Here is a 20,859-nt window from a genome sequence, read left to right on the forward strand (position 1 = left end):
GGCCTCGTCTTCAATCTTGCGATGAATACTCATCCTTTGCTCGTTCTTCTCTTCTTTCTAAGTGAAAAAGTGGTATTTTTGGGGTAGGAGGCGTGTAGAATGTTGTAGGAGGCGTCCCATGCATATATATGTTAACTAGGGCTCGAATTTCCATGTTGAAAACTGTCGGCCGAACCTGGCGAGTCGCCAGCTGCGTGCGGCGATTTTGGGCGGTTGTCCTGGCGAGTCGCCAGGTTGGGCATCTTCGAAGCTGGCGATTCGCCAGCTGCGTATTGCAGTTTCGTCCCTTTTCATCTCGGATGCCTCCTTTCGCCATTTAAGCTCATTTTCGACCCTTTTTCTACACATTCTTCATAAAATGGTCAAAATACCAATATCATAGAGAAGTAGCTATAACCATGTCTCAAAATACACAATATACGATCAAAATCAAATAAAACTACCCTCTAAAAACCATGTAAAATTCAAGTGAATCAATAGTTAGCATGCAAGTTAGTAACTTAGTACTTATGTTTTAATTTGAAGTACATTCCGTTTTGCATCTACTACGAAAATAAGTGTGTTAAGTGTTGGACGAGAAAATACGACCTGCCCGTTAAATACAAATTTAGGATCATCAAGAAATTAAATTTTAACATGTAAGAAAATTTCGCACACTTTTTGGCCTCATATATAATTAGGTGTCATGGCTGAAATTTCTCAATCAAAAATATTCAGATAAATTGGTCTGAATCAAAAAGCATGACGTTAATTACATTCCTAATTCCGTCTCTAAAAAATAGATAAATTTGTGTATATCACACGAGTTTTAATGTGCAATTAATAAAGTAAGAGGTTGAAAAAAAAGTAAAAAAGAGGGAAGGAAAAGGTAATGGAAGTAGTGTTAGTAAATTGTGGGATCTATATAATTATTAGTGGTGTGTAATTGATTTAAAACTTTTCATATTTAGATTTTGTCTAATTTCGGGGGACAGCCCAAAATAACAAAACTAGTCTAACTTTTTGGGACCTAAGTATTACAAAAATTGCAAAATTAATATTCACTTATTCTCTTTCCAAACTTGCTCCTACATGTAGTTAATTACACGAACAAAGTAATAAATAAAATTAATGGCTAAGTTTATATAGTAGTAAATTCATAATAGTATCATTTTTGTATTTTGTATATGTGTGATTCGCATAGATAAGGAAACTGACAGATTAGATAAAAAAATAGAGTTACAAGATTAATAATATCATTTTGGGTAGTTAACTAGTCGAGCCATATTAAATGCTTCGTGGCTTTATCCTCCAACTCTTTTATCCACCACAGAAAATACTCCACCAAGATTGACATCTAATTAAAGATAATAATATAATATATCAGTAAAATAAAACAAAAGGAGAAAAAAAAACAAGTGCCCCCCTAGAAAAGAAGAGAAAAATAGCCATACTTTTGCTCATATCATTATTCACGAACAACACCCATAATCATCTACTTCTATATCTATTATTGCAAACTTTTTTTAATTTTCTATTCTAATGTTACTATTGAAATATTCAGGCAGAAGTGGACGTTTCCTCGTTTTTAACTGTTTGTATGTATGCATCTTCTGACACATTAGGATAATGGCGTTTTCAAACTACAACACATCTTTGTCACTCTTACTTAAAAAAGTTGGATTTATTTGTTAGATTGAAGAAGAGAATCCCTGACACTGAAGCCACCTTCAAAGTTCAAATCAAACTGAAAAGGATGGTGAAAATCAGTTAAATTCTCCCTCCTTTCATCAGAGTTCGTCACATGTACTTCAACCTCCAAAAAAAAATTATTGCAACTCTTTGTGAATCAATTTTTAATTAATGAAATCATCAGCAGTCCAATTTCTACTTTTATTTTTTCAACTAGTTATATTAGGAAATAAATGATGTGGTTGGCTTCTTCGCCTCTGTACGCCATCGAAGGTGAAGAGGGCACACATTTCTTTTTTAAATTAATCTTATCAAGACTTGCAATTTATTTTTCAGTACCAGTCTTGATTGGACACTTTGTTAGACTTTTCAGTGCCCAAGATTTTCGAGGCCAATAATTTACATACACTATTATTGTCGTTTAGAAATTTTCCAACTGGCGTTTTCAGCAATCAATCTTTATCACTTCACTTGAATATATATGTGTTGTGTGTGAAAAACAAACTACTTGTCTCTCAGAGATCAATGGCTACATACTTTCTTGGAAATACAGAAATGCAAGGAAACGGCGACGCATTACAAACCCTTATTCTGATGAACCCCGCCAACCAACACCACCACCTCCCGCCGCCTTCCTTCGGCTTCCTCAACTCTACAAACGCCTCTCATGAGATTCACGGCATCCCCCTCCACTACAACGGTGGCGTAGGGGCGCCTGATCAGGTCAAGCGGGGACTCTCCTTGAGCCTCTCCGGCGAGGAGGAAGTTAGGGTTTTTGAGAAGGCGGCGCTGAGTTGCAAGTATTTGAAGGCGGCGCAGCAGCTTCTTGATGAGGTTGTGAACATAAGGAAGGAAGCCAAGAAAGGTAGAGAACCAGCTAAGGAAGATAATGGAAAAGATCCAGAGCCATCCACCGGTAAACGCGGAGCTGAGCTCACTACGGTGGAGAAACAAGAAATTCAGATGAAGAAAGCCAAGCTTGTTGACATGCTCCACGAGGTAACCCTAGTAGTAGAGTGGTTAATACCTGAAACCAAAGGTGCCTGTCTTCAAATTTCTCATCATTTATCAATAAAAAAAGGACAATATTTGAAGATTATAGTATAGAAAATGCAAAATGAAAAAAAGGAGAAATTGTAGGTTGAGAAAGAGTACAAGCAATACAATGAGCAAATGAAGATGGTGATAAGGTGGTTGGAGGAAGCTGCCGGCGTGGGGTCCGCCAAAAGCTACACTGCTTTGGCATTGCAAACAATTTCGAAGCAGTTCAGGTGCCTAAAAGATGCAATAATGGGGCAAATCCGAGGTGCCAGCAGAAATTTAGGCGAAGACAGTGGACTCAAATTAATGGAGGTGTCGAGGTTCCATGATCACATCAACAACGCATGGAGACCTCAGAGAGGCTTGCCGGAGCGCTCTGTTTCCGTTCTTCGCGCTTGGCTCTTCCACCACTTCCTCCACCCGTATATATAATTCCCCATCACATTTCACTTTGCAATTTTGTGTTTTTTTTCCTAAATCTGTTTCTTGATTTTGCAGATATCCCAAGGATTCGGACAAGATCATGCTTGCCAAGCAGGCAGGCCTTACAAGAAGTCAGGTATACCGCTTTTAGCAATAATTCATTACACTCCGTCTGTTTCAAGGTAGCTGAGTCGTATTCCTTTTCATCAGGTCTCTAACTGGTTCATCAATGCCCGTGTTCGTCTCTGGAAGCCGATGGTGGAGGAGATGTACGCTGAGGAGATGAAGGCACAGCAACGAAACGAATCAGAAGAGGAACACACAATCAAAATTGAACACAAAAACAAGGATTTCGTAAACCAAAACACAAGTTCAACATCACCAACTGCTAACGACAACGAGGGCTTCGGCCCCATCGGATCATCAGAAATGGACAGCATCATGGACGGGATTAGAAGCCACAAGAAACCTCGAAAAAGTGACGTGTCGCTGCTATCCCCATCAATGAGCATGTCTGAAGTGGAGAACCAACACATAATTCCCATGAAAGTCGACTACGAGAGCGAGAGGCAGAGCAGACGAGGATTTACCATAACTGGGGCGCCTGCAAATTTCTTCGGTTCGTATGATCCAACTGTAGGAATCGAACAGTTCCAACAACCGTACTCGATCAATGGGGTTTCGCTCACATTAGGGCTCCAGCACTGTGAGAACCTCTCCAACCAAACCTTTATGCACAACAGAAGCGTTGAGGGTGATGCTCAAGGGAATGATTTCGTTGATTACTAGCTAGGGAAAAAGAGTTGATGCATGCTTAGGTTATATACGAGGAAAGTTGCTTAGGTACTAATAACATTAAGACAGCTTAATTTAGTACATACTCCGTATTTCTTATTGAGGGCAGTTCTGTATATTGATTTTGTTAAGACCAGATGATTGGTGGGCGGTATATACAAGAATAATGAGTGGTTTAAAGTTCATTTTTTGGAATGCTTTGGTTTTTCTTTCTTGCTTTGCAATTCTAGATTCTTTTTTATTTCAATCATCCATTAGATAAAGTGACAAGTTAAGAGAAGTAGTTAAGTGTTTAGACTATGAAGAGAGAGAACTGTCTGTTAATGTCAGTCAGTGAAAATCGACAAACAAGGGGAAAAGGGAGTAAGAAATACTCATTCTACCACGACAACAAGGCGCAACTTAGTTGGTAAGACGCTTCTCCTCATCCAATAAGTAGGGGTTCATAATCATATAAATTACCTCTTACACAATTTGAACTGAATCAGCTTTTGAAGATTGAAGCATACAGAATCAAAATCTAGCTCACCTGCAAAACTACAATTCTGATATTTGCAAAATAATACATTAAAAAAATCTTTAAAACTCAATGCATCAAAACTATGTTGAGTAAAAGTTGCATAAATCATACACCAGATCTACGTGAGGATTAGTACACTGCTTTTGAATTGTTAGATGACAGGTTACAGAATCTTACTAGAAGAGTGATACAATCCATCGAGCAAAGCCACCCTTATCATACTCTGTTAGGAGTTGGGTCATTTCCATCGAGTAACGCCAGCCTTCGCTTGGCAACTTTTGATCTGTAGCACCACACTTCAAATGCTTCGGTTAGATCTGGGTAGCGAATCTGTTTATTTTCAAACCACTCTGTCAAAATTTCTGCTTGGTCTGATGATGGCAATGCAAGAATTATCGACACAAATGCTGATTCCAATGATTGCCAAAGCTCGTCGTTAGATTTCAGCAGCATATCATTGTCATCATCAGAAGCGACAGAGTCAACTGAAGGCTTCACGAGTCTAACAAACGGTAGCCAAACTTTGACCATTTGAAGGCGTTTCATAGTAGGTAAGATGAGAGTTCCATACCCTATAGCTTCCAACACTTTGGCAGCAACCTCTAGAACTTTCACCTGGATGTGTAGTGAGCTTTCTCGACAAGCTTCCTCAGCAACTTTCACTATCTTTACAGACGTCTCCACCCAGGTGAGAACAAAATCACTTGAGATTTCTAACTTTGTTACTATTTGAGAAGTCCATGATAAATCATTCAAATAGGCCTGGAACAACTCGATCTTCCCTGCTTCAGCCATTGATTCTTGGAGATCACCAACCAAAGAATCCACAAGGCTAACAAATCTCATTAGTAATCCATTCACACATAACTTAGCTTCCATTTTGATTTCATCAGCAGCAGTTAACAAAGGAGCATCGTCATCCTCAGTCAGCAAGTATTCAAGCTGCTCCTGAGATGAGACCTTCAGATCATTCATCGAGGATGGTGGCGAAGATGTGGCAAATTGGATGGCTGATATGAAGATCTTAATAACAGCCAAAGGATTGACTGGCTGCAAACGAGCAAGTACCGCTTCTGCTTGGGATCCCATTCCAGGAATAACTTTCAAAACCTCTTCTTCCTCAGATTCATCCCAAGGGACTGCTTCCAAATAGCCTACACAGGTGGAAACAATTTGAGGGCATACCAGATGAATCGCAACTCTCAGTATTCCAAGAGCATTCTTAACACTGCCTATATCAGTCACACTCACATCTGAGGTGAAATAGAAAAGTCTAAGAATGACAATATGATGGTCAAAATCGGATTCTTCACAATGAACCTCAACACAGTTACGCGAGTCAAGAATCTGGCATGTTGGCCAACTATCAGATAACCGGTCAGCAAAATACTTGCTTTTGTCTACAAGAATATGTGAATGGCAGTATATCCAATCATCACGCCCTTCCTGTGTTCTAATCCTTACAACAACGTCGCTAGTAGTTCTGTCACCAATCCTGCATGGCGTCCTAGATTCCTTATCCTAGAATTATCGAAATGTTGAACCAAGAAACGATTGCTAAGTATTTTCCAGCAGACATGATTTGTAGCAATTTAGGCACGCAAAATAACTCACAGATAATGCCATCAACTGATTTTCTAGTGAAAAATGCTGTAGCTTCTAAGCGTTGTAAAACCTGTGGTCAGACAAGTTAAAACATACAAACGGTAAGTACACGGACAGCATAATTCTTCTTGCAATCATTACACTTACAAATTATCGATATGGAGAAAATAACTTGGAGCTATACTATGCAAATTACAATATTCAATTCAAGCCAACAAAGCTTTTCTACATTGTAATCAAGCTTTCACATTTTACCTCGGCATTCAGCAAATAAGACTAATACCTTAATTGATGCTTATTTAATTTTCAAATTAAAAAAAAAACCGCTTTTTTACCAAAAAAGAGAGCATGGAATTTTAACTTTCATATGTTAGTCAGCTCTCAGAGATAGAGATCAGGAAAAGAGTATTTTAATTTTTAACTCTGGAAAAGGACATTCATTGTTGTTGTTGTTGAGTGTGGGAGAGTGATACCGATTGTAGTATAATAAAAGTGCATGGCTAACCTACTAAAGCGAGGAAGAAACTCATGCTGAAGAAAAATCTTGGCCAGTGAAAGTTAATGTAATATGAAGTTGGACAAGCAACTTAGTGGACTCAGATAATCATTTCTTCAGTCCAATTTTACTGGTTAAATGATAGATACAATCAATGAGCTGCCTAGCTTTACTTGAGCAAAGCAAACTAGAGCATATCATAGCATACAAGTTCCAACCCCTTTGCTCCACGTATTAGTGATGACATCTATACAATTTACTATCACTACACCCAATTGCATAAACTAACTTTTAGTTGCCTAAGGGGAAATCCAGCATAAAAATATGAATACAAGTATATGACAAATGAAGAAAATGGCAGCAAGTTAATCCAGCATTAATAAGCAGTTACCAAAAACTATTTTGACATAATTCGCATTTCAATATCCATCTAGATGACATGTATTAAGAATTAAAGACAAAGCATAAACATAGACTAAGTAAATAGCATTTCAATCTGCCATACATGATTCAAATACAGGATGTCATACAACAAACTAAAAAGGAACATACTCCAATTAGCCAATTTGCCTTTGAGGCGATATTGCACCGAACATTCAGAGCTCTTAATGTTTTAAAACCACCAATTGACACTACTCAGGAGAGACTACTTATGGAGAACAAACACATAATATCAGAAATCAAATACCAAAAAGCACAGGCGAACCACAAAAGTCTTAAGATGCATGACAATCGCCTACCATTTGGATTCTGAGTCACAAAGGTTAAAAGAAAATTATGGAGTAGTAGTTTTAGTTAACTAAGTCAACAGTTAAACTTACTATGGATATATAAATCCACTCAAAACAAACCTATAATCATGAACAACTATAAAATGTAAGACCGAACTTTTACAAAACCGAATCCTTCGGATCATCATTCCTTAAATGTCACACTGATGAGCTTGAAACTATCAGCCTATCACCAATTCACCACTATAAAACTGTGAAATTGAATTGACCAGAGCAAAAAGCCCAACGCGGAAGAAGAAAACAGCTCAACATGGAAAGCAAGACAATTGTTTCAAAATTCAGGCTTTTAACCATTAGTGGAGGATGTGTATAAGTAAAAAATAAAAAAAAAACAAACAATAAATAAGCTTGTAGAATAGATGGAATTCAGTTGGGAGAAAACTCACAATATGAACTTTTGCCACATCGATTTGTGAGGCGTCAGAGATTTCCCCTTCATTTTACAGATAGGCTGCACGATGGAAGTAATTAAGCACGCATGAAACATATACATAAACTAGATTCATTTTTCAGCAAGGTTGAGCGCGTCCTCAAATCTGATTTCTCATCCACAAAAAGCTACAATTCACCGCCATTCAACAAATTCCAACCAACATATCACCAGCAAATTCGTATGCAGTGATCACACTCACATAAAAAATACAACTGAACAGAAAATCAGAGCACACACGAGAAATCCTACTTGATACAATTAGATTTTCCCATCTCATAAAGAACAAAGAGAAATTTGGTAAGATAAAAGGAATAAATAAAAAAAGGGGGCAAAAAGTGACGAGTTTGGACGATTAAGGAGGTACTCTTGTAGTGTCGAGTCGCTGAACCGATCTGAGGGCGAGAAGAGGCGGCTGAAGGGGAGGCGCGACTGTTTATACCCGAAGTCGGAGCCGGAGTAGAAAGGGGACAGAGTTGGGGATTTGGTTTTCTCAATATGGAGTTCCTAAACAAAATGTTTATAAAATTCGTTTTATTTTACAAGTGATAAATAAAAAAGATTAAAAGTATCCATAATATTGCAGTTTCATCCATGAGATCATTAAAACAATATTCCAAGGCATTTATTAAGCAAATATAGAGTACTATAATGGAAATAGTGTTAGAAGTGGGTCCATATAATTGGTACTCGTAATGTTTAATGGGCTTAAACATTTCTAATTTAGATAGGTACTCCCTCCATCCTATAAAGATATCCTATAAAGATGGTCCTATTTTTCCATATCCGTCTGTCCCATAAAATTTATCTCATTTCATTTTTTTACTATTTTTAGTAGTGGACCGACTCTATATTTCATTAACTCATTCTTACTCACATTTTGTTATAAAATTAATATATAAAAATAGGACTCACGTTCCACTAACTTTTCGACTCACTTTTCATTATATTTCTTAAAACTCGTGTCCGATTAAAGTGAGACAATCTTTGTGAGACGGAGGAACTAAAAAAAGTACAAGAGACGTATTAGTAGTTCTTATTTTTATGGAATACAAGAGAGTATTTGGTTTACATTTCTAAATGTGTCGCAATCCAAATAATCTCGTTTCGGTGTTAGCATCATCCAATGCAGCAGCAACATTGGCAATAGAAGATGTGAGAGAACAATATGATGAGTGATGAAACTAATTACTACTTATTATATTTCTCAATTTGCGATTATAACTAATTACTACTTATTATATTTCTCAATTTGCGATTATATTTGCCCCTGATGTACACATAACTAATTAAATTACGAGCAGTGATAAACGTACATAAATTTTATGTACATAATTGTATATTTTAGATATTTTATCTTTATAACAAGTTCCTAATTTTTGATTATTTTTAAATTAATTAATATATTACTTATCTATCCTTCAAGAATAAATATAAGTGGAAAAACGTTTTTTTCTATAGAGTGAACTACATAAATGATACCTGATCTTTCACTTTCGCACATAAATAGTACCTCATCTTTATTTTATATCATTTTTTATACCCCATGACAAAAATAACCCTAGATACCAAACATGTGATTTTTTTGTTATAGAGGATATTTTTGGAAATTTTAATTAAATAGAACCAAATATGTGAATTTTTTTTCTTCCTTTCTTATTTCTTTTTTTCTTCTTTAGTTTGTTCTTCTTTCTTCTTTCTTCATTTTCTTCTTTCTTTTTAGTATTTTATCTTCCTTTCTTCTTTCTTTTTTCTCCTTAATTTATGTTTCCTCTTTTTTCTCTTCTCTTCTTTTTCTTCTTTCTTTTTAGTGTTTTATGCATACATCTAATTGCATTCATAATATAAATCAATAACAAAACACCTAATTAAATTAATTATTCAAAGTAATTAAATCCATTAAATATTTTTAATTGACTTATTTATAACCCTAACTAAAAAGTATATGAAAGAATTATTAATTGGTGATGAGTTTTCTATCTTTCATCTTTATCTTACCTACCACAGTTTTAATACATAGTATTTGATACGTTTGTATCACCTTCATTCACTATTGGAAAAAATAATGCTCGTAAAAGTTAACATAGAAATTAGATATTAGGAATTACTATAATTTAAATTTTGCACAACTAATAATTATACCTCGATAAGTGACCAGAATTAGCGGTATCAATGGAAATCAATTCAAAAAATTAGCAAGTATGAAGAAATACTCAAAGCATTGAACTGGGAAGAGATGGCTGAAAAAAAAGTTTGAAGAATATAGAAAATCGGCAGTTTGATAAGATTAATATAAATAATGAGAAATGTTTAATAGGAAGAAAGAGAAAATTAAAAGAAATGTTTTTTGAAAGAAATTGATGTGGAGGGGCGCATACAACAATTGCACGAGGGAGGAGTATAGATATGGAATATTTGATAAGATTAGTATATAAATCATGGGATGATTAGTATATAAATCATGGGATGTATTTATATACTTTTCCAATATTTTGTTCTTTTTTCTTTTTAATCTTGTCCATCCATTTGCAAGATCTAATGGCCCAAAATAGGGTCTGATTAATTAAATTATATTCATTAAAATAATTGAAAAGGGCATTATTGTCTTTCACATTTGATTTAGTTATGGTAAGTAGCTTGATTTTCTCCATCAAAAAATTTAGACTTTATTTTCTACGATACACTCAATCTGTCTTCTCTTCCATCTTTTATTCTTCTAATATTCTCCATTGAAGCTCCATCGGTTTTCTTCTTCTTTTAATTCCGAATTCTTATCGTGCAGTTCATCGCTCCCTCGGCGTTATTCTTCTTCTTCATTTCGAATTGTTATCGTGCAGTTCATCATCTTACAATTTTGGTTTTATTGGAGAAGTCGTGATTCCTTGACGTTTTCTTCAACAATGGAAGAAGGTAATTTACGTACTTGAATCTGACGTTTTCTTCAACAATGGAAGTCATTCTTTTGTTTTCGTTTCGTTGACGTTTTGTTCATTACTAATTCGTTCCATGAATTTGACGTTTGAATGTACGTCGCTAGTGTAATTTAATCCACTAGGGTTAAGTAGTCTTTGGCGGCTAGGGTTTATTATGTTGCTTAGGCGACAAGTCTCATGTATTATGGATGTACTGGTCTCTGCTTCATATCCATAAAGTATCAATACGATCACTCCCCATACTTCTCCACCCCATACATCCTATCCACTCTTTACGGGATGTACTGGTCTCTGCTTTGTCCTCCGATAATCTATGCCGAAGCTTCTGGGCTAATACAATTAGAATTACATCATCTACTGCTTCATCAAAATCAACGCGACGCTGCTTACTTGCTGACCAAAAAAAAAGAAAGAGACATGTATTCCATGAGTTTTCTGTAATGCACAAAATCTTGCACATTAATGTTAACAAATGAGTAAATAATGCATAAAAATCAATTTATCCGATGCATAGATAGACACCTTTTCTCAATAATGTAAAATGTCTACTATGTAATGCATAATATCAGCATAATAATGCATAATATGAACTTAATAATGCAAATATTTACTGTTACAAATTGGGTAACTAATACAAAGATTCAAACTTAGAAATAGTACAGTTTAGCTTATACTTAAAAACGTACACACCATTACTTAATAATGTACATTTTCAACTAAATAATGCATATTATTAACCAAATAATGTACATTTTTGAAACTGTTCCAATGTAACCAATGTGCATATTATTATCCGTAAACACAATGAACAAATAATGTTCATTTTCAACCAAATAATGCATCAATTCAATTGAAACAATTGCTTCAGATTACACGAACATTACCACATACATCAAAACACAACCAACAGTCAATAATGTCACACAACTAACAAATAATGCTTCATCTAATTGTGAACCAATCGTTTCATATTCAAACCAAATCATGAAACACACAACAGTCACAATAATGCATAATTTATCTATGAATACAGAGTATAAATGCAAGATAATGTTCAATAATGTAGTACAACCAAGGAATAATGCATCAAAACAAGGGAAACAATTACGTAACCTTCAGTCTGTGTTGGTTGACTCTTGAAGGGTTTGCCTCTCTTCATTGTTCTGCAATACACACCAACGAAATCAGTTGAATTCCTTCATCCAAATCGACAAAAAAATATAGATATAACTCAATAATCAACCAAATCGTCAATAATGGACAGAATCGACAACACAGTGAACACAAAATCGACAATTTCCATAAACATCTACAAAATCCGTATGGTTTCACCCGCAATAATCGAACATATACCAAATACAACTCAGCAATAAACTAAAAAATTAAATAATAGACAGAACCCTAGTTCAATAGATTACAATTTCATTTTTATAGAATAATTGACCCAAAACCGACGCTTACAAGTGTTTATTACCCAAAATCGAATCTTCAGAAACCAAAATCGGAACTTCAGAAACTCAATCGTGCGCGCGAAACTACAAATCGGTCCTTTAGGCCTGTGAATTGGCGACCGACGTTGATTTTTGCGGCGAGATGACCGATGATTCTACCACGTTTTTACGGCGAGAGACGGTGGCGGAAGTTTCTTCTCGACATCAATTTGGGGCGGCTAGGGTTTTTTGTGGAGAGAAGAATTGAGGGAACGTGGTTGATGACAGAGAGTAGAATGATGGAATGAGAATGGTATGTCAATCAGTTTTCCCAATAAATCCCGTAATCATTGTATCCAGTGTCTTTTTACTCTTATTCCCTCATAATGCACAGAATATGACCAATAATGCAACACGGGTTCAGGTTCTTAATCTTGATCTTGACCGTCCAAATCTCTAATCTAATGGTTGATATTATGAAGGAAATAGTATCTAAAGGGGTAAAAGGAGCTTAATGCTCCCTATAAATCATAATTAAAGTTTGTTTATTAATTTAAAGTATAATATAATTTAATAATAAAAAACCGGTTCGTTCCAATTAAAGGCCATTATGTACATAAAATTTATATATATATGTTTATAGTGCTCCAATAAAAGTTTTAATATTAGTACTAACTTTCATATATCCCACGACAAACTTTAAAACTCCATATTACTTCTGCTGTTGTACGCTTTAATTGTTACTACGATTGATGAATAATATAATCGCAAATGAGCTATAATTTGAATTTATTGGAATATAAAAATATATGTGAGCACTAATTTAGTTTGGAGGGAAATTTTAGCTTCAAAATAAATTTATTATATATATAGGTTGTTTAACTCTATTTATTCATTTATTTTTGTTTATATTGTGAAATTATTACGATATTATTATTGTATTATTTTTTTCTTTTCAAAGCCATCTTACTTGAATTTTCATTATAAATAAATCTTTTCCTTAGCACTATTTTGGTCAAATAGTCAATGAGAACCTGGAAAAATATCAAAATCGAGTACACGAAGAAGAGCCTGATTACTTTAAATTTTTTTCCCAGAAAAAAAACGAAAAAGGTTGATTCAAGTTGAGTATTCTAAAATTCAACTAGTCTAAACATAGGAGAATTTAATAATCTACATTTACCAAAAAGCAAGAATTTGGAATTGATCATGTTACTGTCTCCGTTTAGGTGCAGGGGATTGCGGGCAAATTAGAGTATAGAACTATACCCTAAACAGTGAAACAATATGCATAGATTAATGTGATTCCAACTTTGTAGAGAAAAATTCAAATGAAATTAACTTATTTTATCACTAAAATAGGTTTAAAAAATAAATAAATCTTGATTTGCAGCATTTTAGTGTACAAGAGAGGAACAAACGTGTGAAAAAGAGAAGAAATATATGGAATAGTGAGGATAAGATTCCAACGGCACACAGCGCAGCTTCTGTTTACTCTATTTGTAGAGGTTCAAATATTGTCCGGACATGTTGAAATCTACCTAGAATATTCGTAACATTTCACTATGACCGAAGTAGATCAAATTTGAACGATTAGATCTTCAGGTTAATTTTATAAACGTTGTTATTGTGTTTGTATTGTAGTCTAGTCCGGTCAACACAGTTTGACCGGATTGTACTAGTGACCAAAAATTTAACTATGAGAAGTTAAATAATACTCTTCCGTCCCAACTAAATTGGTATAAAACTTTTAGCACGATGATTAAGAAATTTTGTTGAATAGATTAAATGAAAGTAAAATAAATAGGAGAAGGAAAAAAGTAGGAGAGATGAAGAGAGAATAAAGTAGGTGATAGAAATAAAATAAGAATGATTGGATGTTTTGTTTTTTGTCAAAAAAAAAGGAAATGACTCAACTTTGTTTAGACGTCCCAAAAAAGAATACGACTCAACTTAGTTGAGACGTATGGAGTATAGAAGCTATCTACGTTCCAAGTAGATAATCATGATATACTCCCTTCGTCCCCCATTAATAGTTCACTTTTGTCATTTTAGTCCGTCCTCCGATAATTGTCCACTTTCACTTTTTTACCATAAATGGTAATAAGACCCACATTCAACTAACTAATTCCATTAACATTTTATTATAAAACTAATATATAAACGAGGAATTCATATTCCACTAACATTTTTAATCCACTTTTCTTTAAATTTCTTAAAAGTCGTATCGAAATCAAATTGGACCATTATTAGAAGGCGAATAGAGTAATATATATTGATCTCATTTGTAGGATTTTGATATAGACTGTATTTGTATATATAATGGTACAATAATAATGTCTTTCGGCCAATAATATTAGTCTATCATTTGGTGTACTATCTCCGTGTATAAAAAATAGATAAAATTATAGTAGTAAAAGGTAGAGGAACACTATTGGTTGAAAATATATTTTTATACCATTCTATATATATATACAAATACTGTCTTTATCTAAATCCTGTGAATTAGCTGAAAAGGCATTAGTATACCATTCTACATACAAAATCTTAAGAATGAGATTAATTATATGATAAGTAATTTCCTCATACTAAAATAGATGACACACTTTATTTTTAATTTATTTTTCCTTGTTAAAAAGTATTCTTTCATTTAATATAAAAGTATACTAGTATATACATAATATTTCTTAAAATTGTATGTGACATCGAACGAATAGAGAATAGAAGAACAGTAGCTGAAAAGATATTATACTACCATCCTATATATACTAGTAATACCGACATAGGTTTATATATAGTCAATATGAAAATCTGCATTACTTATGATCTGAGTTAAGTCAGTTGACCAATGACTGGCCTTTTTGACTTGAAGTTTGCGGTGTGACTGATGGATACTAATTTGTTATTTATATGCTCGTACAATTATTTCATTTTCTTATATTAATGTTTCTTGAATAATTTGCTCACGGCATTCACGTTGAATCAGTCTTCTACGACACCTTTTCATCTTATCATATCTTTCTCCTTTACAACTCATAATATCTTAAATTATCCTTCATTCTTCTTTATTTATCGTGCATGGAAGCAAGTGACATAAATATTATTAACATAGATATAGTACTAAATATAGTCATGCACTTAATTAATAAACTTCAATTAAATCACTCACTAGTTATAAATATTAGTGCATGCTCGCAGAATAGCAATGATTTTGTATACTAATAATTACTCATCAAATAAGATAATTTTGTAGTACTAATATTTTATTTCTTGCACTTTAATGATTTCGGCCAACGTGTCAAGGTTATATTTGACAAATGCAGGCCTAATACCAAATTAATGGGTGGGCCAAGAGTTAAGTATTGTAGTCCATAATTTAGTCTTAAACTTTTTCCTAGCATCATGTGTAGTCAGTACTAGAAATCGATATCTTTCCGTTAACATTCCTTTTTCACATGCATATTTGATAGTATTTCAAATGTTATGAACTTTTTATTTAGAAAAAAGACTACATGTAAAGAACGCGCTTACATTTTGCTTAAAGTGTACGCCGCATTCCAGTTTGCACAATTTTAAACGTTTGGAACTTTTGATTTTTTGGCTCAAAATTAGTAGTAGTATTATAAATCAGTGAACCAATGATGAAAATTTAATCATCAATCAATCAAAGTAAATCGTAAATTAGATATAATTATTTTTATTAATAAATCAAATTGTTCAAGATCATAAACAACCCAAACGTAGTTTGTATATTAACATCTTCTTTCACATAAAAATGCTCCTAGCTACAACAAAATAAATAATAACTTAGAATAAGGAAAATTCAACACATCTTCAGTTTAAGCCCTTTTTTCCTATATGAATTGTGAAAGAAGAGATCAGGTTTCCAAGTCACCATTTTCCTTAAAATTTTATGTGCAAATATTAATTGCAGCCCTCCAAATTAGTATTCCATATTGGATGAGGTCAAATTCTGCCCTACGAAAATATGAAAGGAGAATTAAAATAAAGTAATCATTTGTATATATTTTCATAATTTAATGTGAACATATCAGCCAAATAAATGAATCAATTGTATATATTTTCATAATTTAATGTGAACTTGTCACTGTCAGCCAAGTCCTTCTACAGATTACTTCTATTTCATATACTAGCTATATATAACAAAAACTTTTTTAATACAAAATTTGTAAATATGAGAGAAATAGAGAAAAAAAATAGTTAAAATATTACTACCAATTAAAGCCCATCTCATTAAGAGATAAATAAACCAATTAAAAATAGAAGTAGACTAATTTTTATTAATGGAGCAAAATGGAAAAACATGACTGATGATTGTCTACCAATTAAGTACTTAATTTATTGTATTTTGCTTGTTAATCCCTAACTTTAGCCAAATTTTGATTATTTTTTTTGAATACTGGCTTTAAAAACCTCCTATAAATTATCAAACAATTAATTTGTTCTGATTTCATAATTAAACTATAGATTTATACTAATTCGCAATGAATCACGATTCCAACAATAACACACGTTTGACTTACTCGTATGACACTATCGAACGTCATCCAAAGTGACGTCACGGTTTAGGTAGTGAAACAACATTGTATAATTACTATTATAAATTAAATAATTTTATTTATTGAATTATGATTTATATTAATATTATTAGAGCTAAAATCTGAATTACTTTCAAGATACTTAAACAAGTCAATAATTTATAAACGAATTTTAAAACACAAGAAATTTACAAAACTTTATGAATTTACAACTAAATACTTAATACCCCATTTATTTATTCTACTCCTAAAAGTCATGGGTATAAAGCGATTTGACGACTCCTATCAATTGAATAGGGCGCGGTAATTAGTGACTTACAACACAACTAATTAGCACCCTATTCCCCAATAAAAAAATCCAATTAAAACGGATTATTCATGACTTAGCAAAGACTTAGACGTCTCAAGTAAGCAATCATACTTGTTGATTGAAGAAAACTGGAACATAATAATTGAGTTCAAGTTGCAGTTAAGTGTCTTAAAATCCTTTTCCTTTGTCATTTTTCCATCATTCTGCATCCCAACTGTCACGACTGATGCCCCCCGTGAGAACATGCGACTCCACAAATCACGACCAAATTTCCTTCTCTCATTCAAAGCCAGCCTTATAAATCACTTTCAATAGAGCCGCATTTTCTTACCAAGATTATGGCGATGATGGAGAATGTTGTGGAAGTACCCGAGTACTTCCTCTGCCCGATCTCACTCCAGATCATGAAGGACCCCGTCACCGTCGCCTCCGGCATCACCTACGACCGCCTCAGCATCGAGCAGTGGCTTTTTACGAACCGCAACACCATCTGCCCCGTCACCAAGCAGCCCCTCCCCCACCACCACTCCTCCTCCTCCCTCACTCCTAACCACACTCTCCGCCGCCTCATCCATGCATGGCTCAACCCCAACACACCACTCACTAAAGCCACCCTCACCAGTCTGATTCAGGGGCTCAGCGTCCCTGAATCAGAATCCCAACTCCAGGCCCTCCAGAAGCTGGAGGGCCTGGCGCGGGAGAGCGAGGAGAACAGGGCCTACATGGCCCAGGATGATGACCTGGCAAAAAAATTGATTCATTTTGTGGTCTCCTTACGAAGAAACTCCACCGCCGTGGGGGCGGAGGAGGCTCTCCGCATTTTGTACATCCTCCGAGGAGGAGGCTCCGTCACGGAAGCAAGGGTTTTGAAAATGGACAATGCGGTATATTCCGATGGAGAAATCATCGATACGCTGATGTGGGTTTTCGAGTGCGATCGCTTCAAGGGTGACGACGGGGTCAGGTCACACGCGGCGCACGCGCTTCGGGCGGCGGTGGAGAAGGGCGGGGCGGGGGTGCTGGGGAGGCTGAAGCCGGAGTTTTTCAAGACGGCGGCGCGTGGGCTGAGGGAGGGGGGAGCGTGGAGGCACGCGCTGCTTCGGGTGCTGCTGGAGGCGTGCCCGTGGGGGAGGAACCGGGCGATGATGGTGGAGTCGGGGACGGTGTTCGACCTGGTGGAGGTGGAGCTGAAGGGGCCCGGGGAGAAGAAGGCGACGGAGATGGTGCTGGGGATCATCTACCACCTGTGCCTGTCCGCGGAGGGGAGGGCGCAGCTGCTGAGCCACGCGGCGGGGATCGCGGTGGTGACGAGGAGGATACTGCAGGTGTCGGCGGCGGCGGATGATCGGGCGGTGCTGATTCTGTGGCAGATAGCCAAGTATTCGGCGACGGAGGGAGTGCTGCAGGAGATGCTCAGGGTTGGGACGGTCACGAATTTGTGCTTGGTCATGCTGGCGGATAGTGCTTCGTATTTGAAGGAGAAGGCGAGGAAGATATTGAGGATGCATTTTGATGCGTGGAAGGATTCGCCTTGCATTGACACTGCTACCATAACTAGGTATACAAGCTGACTTTATTAATGCTTTTTCTTTGGGGACGATTTAACCACTCAAAATATACGATTCAAACGTTGTTATATCAGTTTGGATTTAGATATGGGCTTTGTTAGGTCGATCTTGATGCAAATTATCTTGGAGATTTGTTTCTGCTTTCTTCTTTTTTTCTTCTTATACGTAGTAAATATCTTAATCACAATTTGTAGAATTTAATTACCTCACATGTGTGATTTAAGTTTTGCGTGTTTAGATTTTTATAAGACTAATTATGAGTGTTAAAAGTAGTATGATTAAAGCGCAATAAGAAGCATATGCCATTTTATGGAAGAAGATCAAATGAGAATGGTCTATGATGGAAGATCAAGTGATCAGAATGAGATTATTATACTCCGTGAGAGATTGAGTACGTATACATAAATACATATTTCCTTCTATCCGCTATTAAAAGTCTCATTTCTTGGCGACACAAGTTTTAAGAAATATTAAAAAAAATGGATGGAAAAAAGTTAATGGAACGTGAGTCTCACCTGTATATACTCCCTCCGTCTCATAGAAATAGACCATATTAATTTCTTTTATCGTCCGTCTCATAAAAATAGTCCATATTCATGTATGACAACTTTTTTTTCATTCTCTTTTACTTTATCATTTATGGGTCTCACCATCCACCAATATTTCTATGAGATGAAGGGAGTATTAGTTTAAATGAAATGTGAGTAGAATGAGTTAATATATTGTGACATCCTATTACTATTATTTATAGTAAAATAAACGAGGATTGTTATTTATAAACAACCTGAAATTGAAATAGGATTCCTATTCGCGAGCCGGGAGTAGATTGCAAGAACTTGAGGCAATCAAATAAATACTAAATACATTCACAACCACATTAGTTTATTACTGTTGCAAATGGTTTACTTTTTGTTCGTCGCGGATATATGAAAGTTTATATGTTTACGCGTGTAACTCCCACTATATTATCCTACCCATATACTCTCAACATCCGTCCACCAAAAATAGTTTGATGGACAAACCATATTTTAACATGAAATTGGATAAGTGAGAAATTCTTACTCTACTAGATAGTAGAGTAAGTAGGAGAAATAAAAAAAATTGCTGATAAAGTAGAAAAAGAGAGTACTCCCTACATCCCTAATAATTTATCATCATTTGACCTGACACGGGTTTTAAGAAATGTATTAGAAAGTGGGTTGAAAATGTTAGTGATATGTGGGTCCTACGTTTATATATTGGTTTCATAATAAAATGTGAGAAGAATGAGTTGGTGAAATGTGATGTCTATTACTAAAAATGATAAAAGTGAAAGGTGACAAATTTTTAGGGACAAACCAAAATGTAAATAAGTGACAAATTTTCAGGGACAGGGAGAGTAATAAATTGAAAGTATCTTTTCATTTTTATTATGAGACTAATTTTTGTGGACGGACAAAAATATAAAGATGAAATTATTTTTCGTGGATGGAGAAAGTATATATACACGTTTACACATGCATGAAGAAACTTAGATGTGTGTGTTGGCCAAATGATATTGGTTAATGTCTGATGTCAAGTGTCTCAGGTTCGAGTTTACCATGACACGGCGACCTTTAAATAAAAAGAACAATCTTTGATACTTATAAGAAAAGGAGTACTTCTTTCTAGGGATGACAAATCAAATCGTGCAGGTTGGATTATTATCGGGTTGATCTGATAAGACCTAACCTGAACACGGCCTGAAAGAAAACCTTAAACTTAAACACGAATTCTACATGCTACATTCAAAGTTCAAACCCGCACATCACACAAACCCATTAGCGGCATGATCCTATCTATGTTGACCCAACAAAATAATAATACGATAATGACACGAACCCAACACCACACGATAATGACACGATAACGACAGAACTTGACATGACAACCACACGATAGTGACACAAAATAATTTAGAAGTGTTGTGAATGAGATATGACTCGACGACCACATGGTAGTGATGGTCGTGGCAACGAAGATGAGTATTGGAATGAGGCGATATACGAAAAGTGAGAAAATGACAACCAAATTTTATCACTAATAAAGTAATAAAAATATAAAAAATAAGGAATTAAAATAATAGTATTATTATGTAATAGATTGCCAATTCAAACATAATCCGAACTTATCGTATCTTATCTAGTTACCCAATAATAACACAAACATGATATGACTTGACACCAAAATCCATTAATTTTGTGAGTGTTCATGTCGTGTTGAAAATTGTCAGTCATACTTCTTACTCGACATTAATATCTCATTTTCC

General features: G+C 35.0%; 3 protein-coding genes across 6 annotated transcripts; 2 read left to right on the plus strand and 1 right to left on the minus strand.

Moving 5' to 3' along the window:
• Positions 1 to 2,165: 2,165 nt before the first annotated feature.
• Positions 2,166 to 4,115, plus strand: LOC125218286 (BEL1-like homeodomain protein 1). Its single transcript, XM_048119926.1, has 4 exons — positions 2,166 to 2,670; positions 2,812 to 3,134; positions 3,211 to 3,271; positions 3,346 to 4,115. The coding sequence occupies exons 1-4, from the start codon at positions 2,197 to 2,199 to the stop codon at positions 3,922 to 3,924; spliced, it is 1,437 nt and encodes a 478-aa protein (XP_047975883.1). The 5' UTR covers positions 2,166 to 2,196; the 3' UTR covers positions 3,925 to 4,115.
• Positions 4,116 to 4,508: 393 nt separating this feature from the next.
• Positions 4,509 to 8,312, minus strand: LOC125218297 (BTB/POZ domain-containing protein At3g05675-like). Of its 4 annotated transcripts, XM_048119959.1 has the most exons (4): positions 8,140 to 8,311; positions 7,729 to 7,793; positions 6,065 to 6,125; positions 4,509 to 5,971 (listed from the first exon to the last, which is right to left on the minus strand). In XM_048119959.1, exons 3-4 carry the CDS (start codon positions 6,074 to 6,076, stop codon positions 4,667 to 4,669), a joined length of 1,317 nt encoding a protein of 438 aa, XP_047975916.1. In that variant the 5' UTR covers positions 6,077 to 6,125; positions 7,729 to 7,793; positions 8,140 to 8,311; the 3' UTR covers positions 4,509 to 4,666. The 4 variants fall into 4 exon arrangements, with proteins under 4 accessions (XP_047975916.1, XP_047975901.1, XP_047975908.1 ...); XM_048119944.1 differs by lacking the exon at positions 6,065 to 6,125 and having other exon boundaries at positions 4,509 to 5,945; positions 8,140 to 8,312; XM_048119951.1 differs by having other exon boundaries at positions 7,729 to 8,311.
• Positions 8,313 to 17,134: 8,822 nt separating this feature from the next.
• On the plus strand, positions 17,135 to 18,776 carry LOC125220127 (E3 ubiquitin-protein ligase PUB24-like). The gene has a single exon (XM_048122267.1). It carries the CDS (start codon positions 17,343 to 17,345, stop codon positions 18,573 to 18,575), a length of 1,233 nt encoding a protein of 410 aa, XP_047978224.1. The 5' UTR covers positions 17,135 to 17,342; the 3' UTR covers positions 18,576 to 18,776.
• Positions 18,777 to 20,859: the final 2,083 nt, after the last annotated feature.

The sequence above is a fragment of the Salvia hispanica genome, chromosome 1 (assembly GCF_023119035.1).
Source record: "Salvia hispanica cultivar TCC Black 2014 chromosome 1, UniMelb_Shisp_WGS_1.0, whole genome shotgun sequence".
Taxonomy (NCBI): Eukaryota; Viridiplantae; Streptophyta; class Magnoliopsida; order Lamiales; family Lamiaceae; genus Salvia; species Salvia hispanica.

Coding starts and splice junctions, on each gene's coding strand:
- LOC125218286 (XM_048119926.1), top strand. CDS start 2,197: ATGGCTACATACTTTCTTGGAAATACAGAAATGCAAGGAAACGGCGAC. Junction 2,671..2,811: donor TTGTTGACATGCTCCACGAG/GTAACCCTAGTA, acceptor GAGAAATTGTAG/GTTGAGAAAGAGTACAAGCA. Junction 3,135..3,210: donor TTCCACCACTTCCTCCACCC/GTATATATAATT, acceptor TTGATTTTGCAG/ATATCCCAAGGATTCGGACA.
- LOC125218297 (XM_048119935.1), bottom strand. CDS start 7,835: ATGTATATGTTTCATGCGTGCTTAATTACTTCCATCGTGCAGCCTATC. Junction 5,946..7,728: donor ATGTGGCAAAAGTTCATATT/GTGAGTTTTCTC, acceptor GACGCCATGCAG/GATTGGTGACAGAACTACTA.
- LOC125220127 (XM_048122267.1), top strand. CDS start 17,343: ATGGCGATGATGGAGAATGTTGTGGAAGTACCCGAGTACTTCCTCTGC.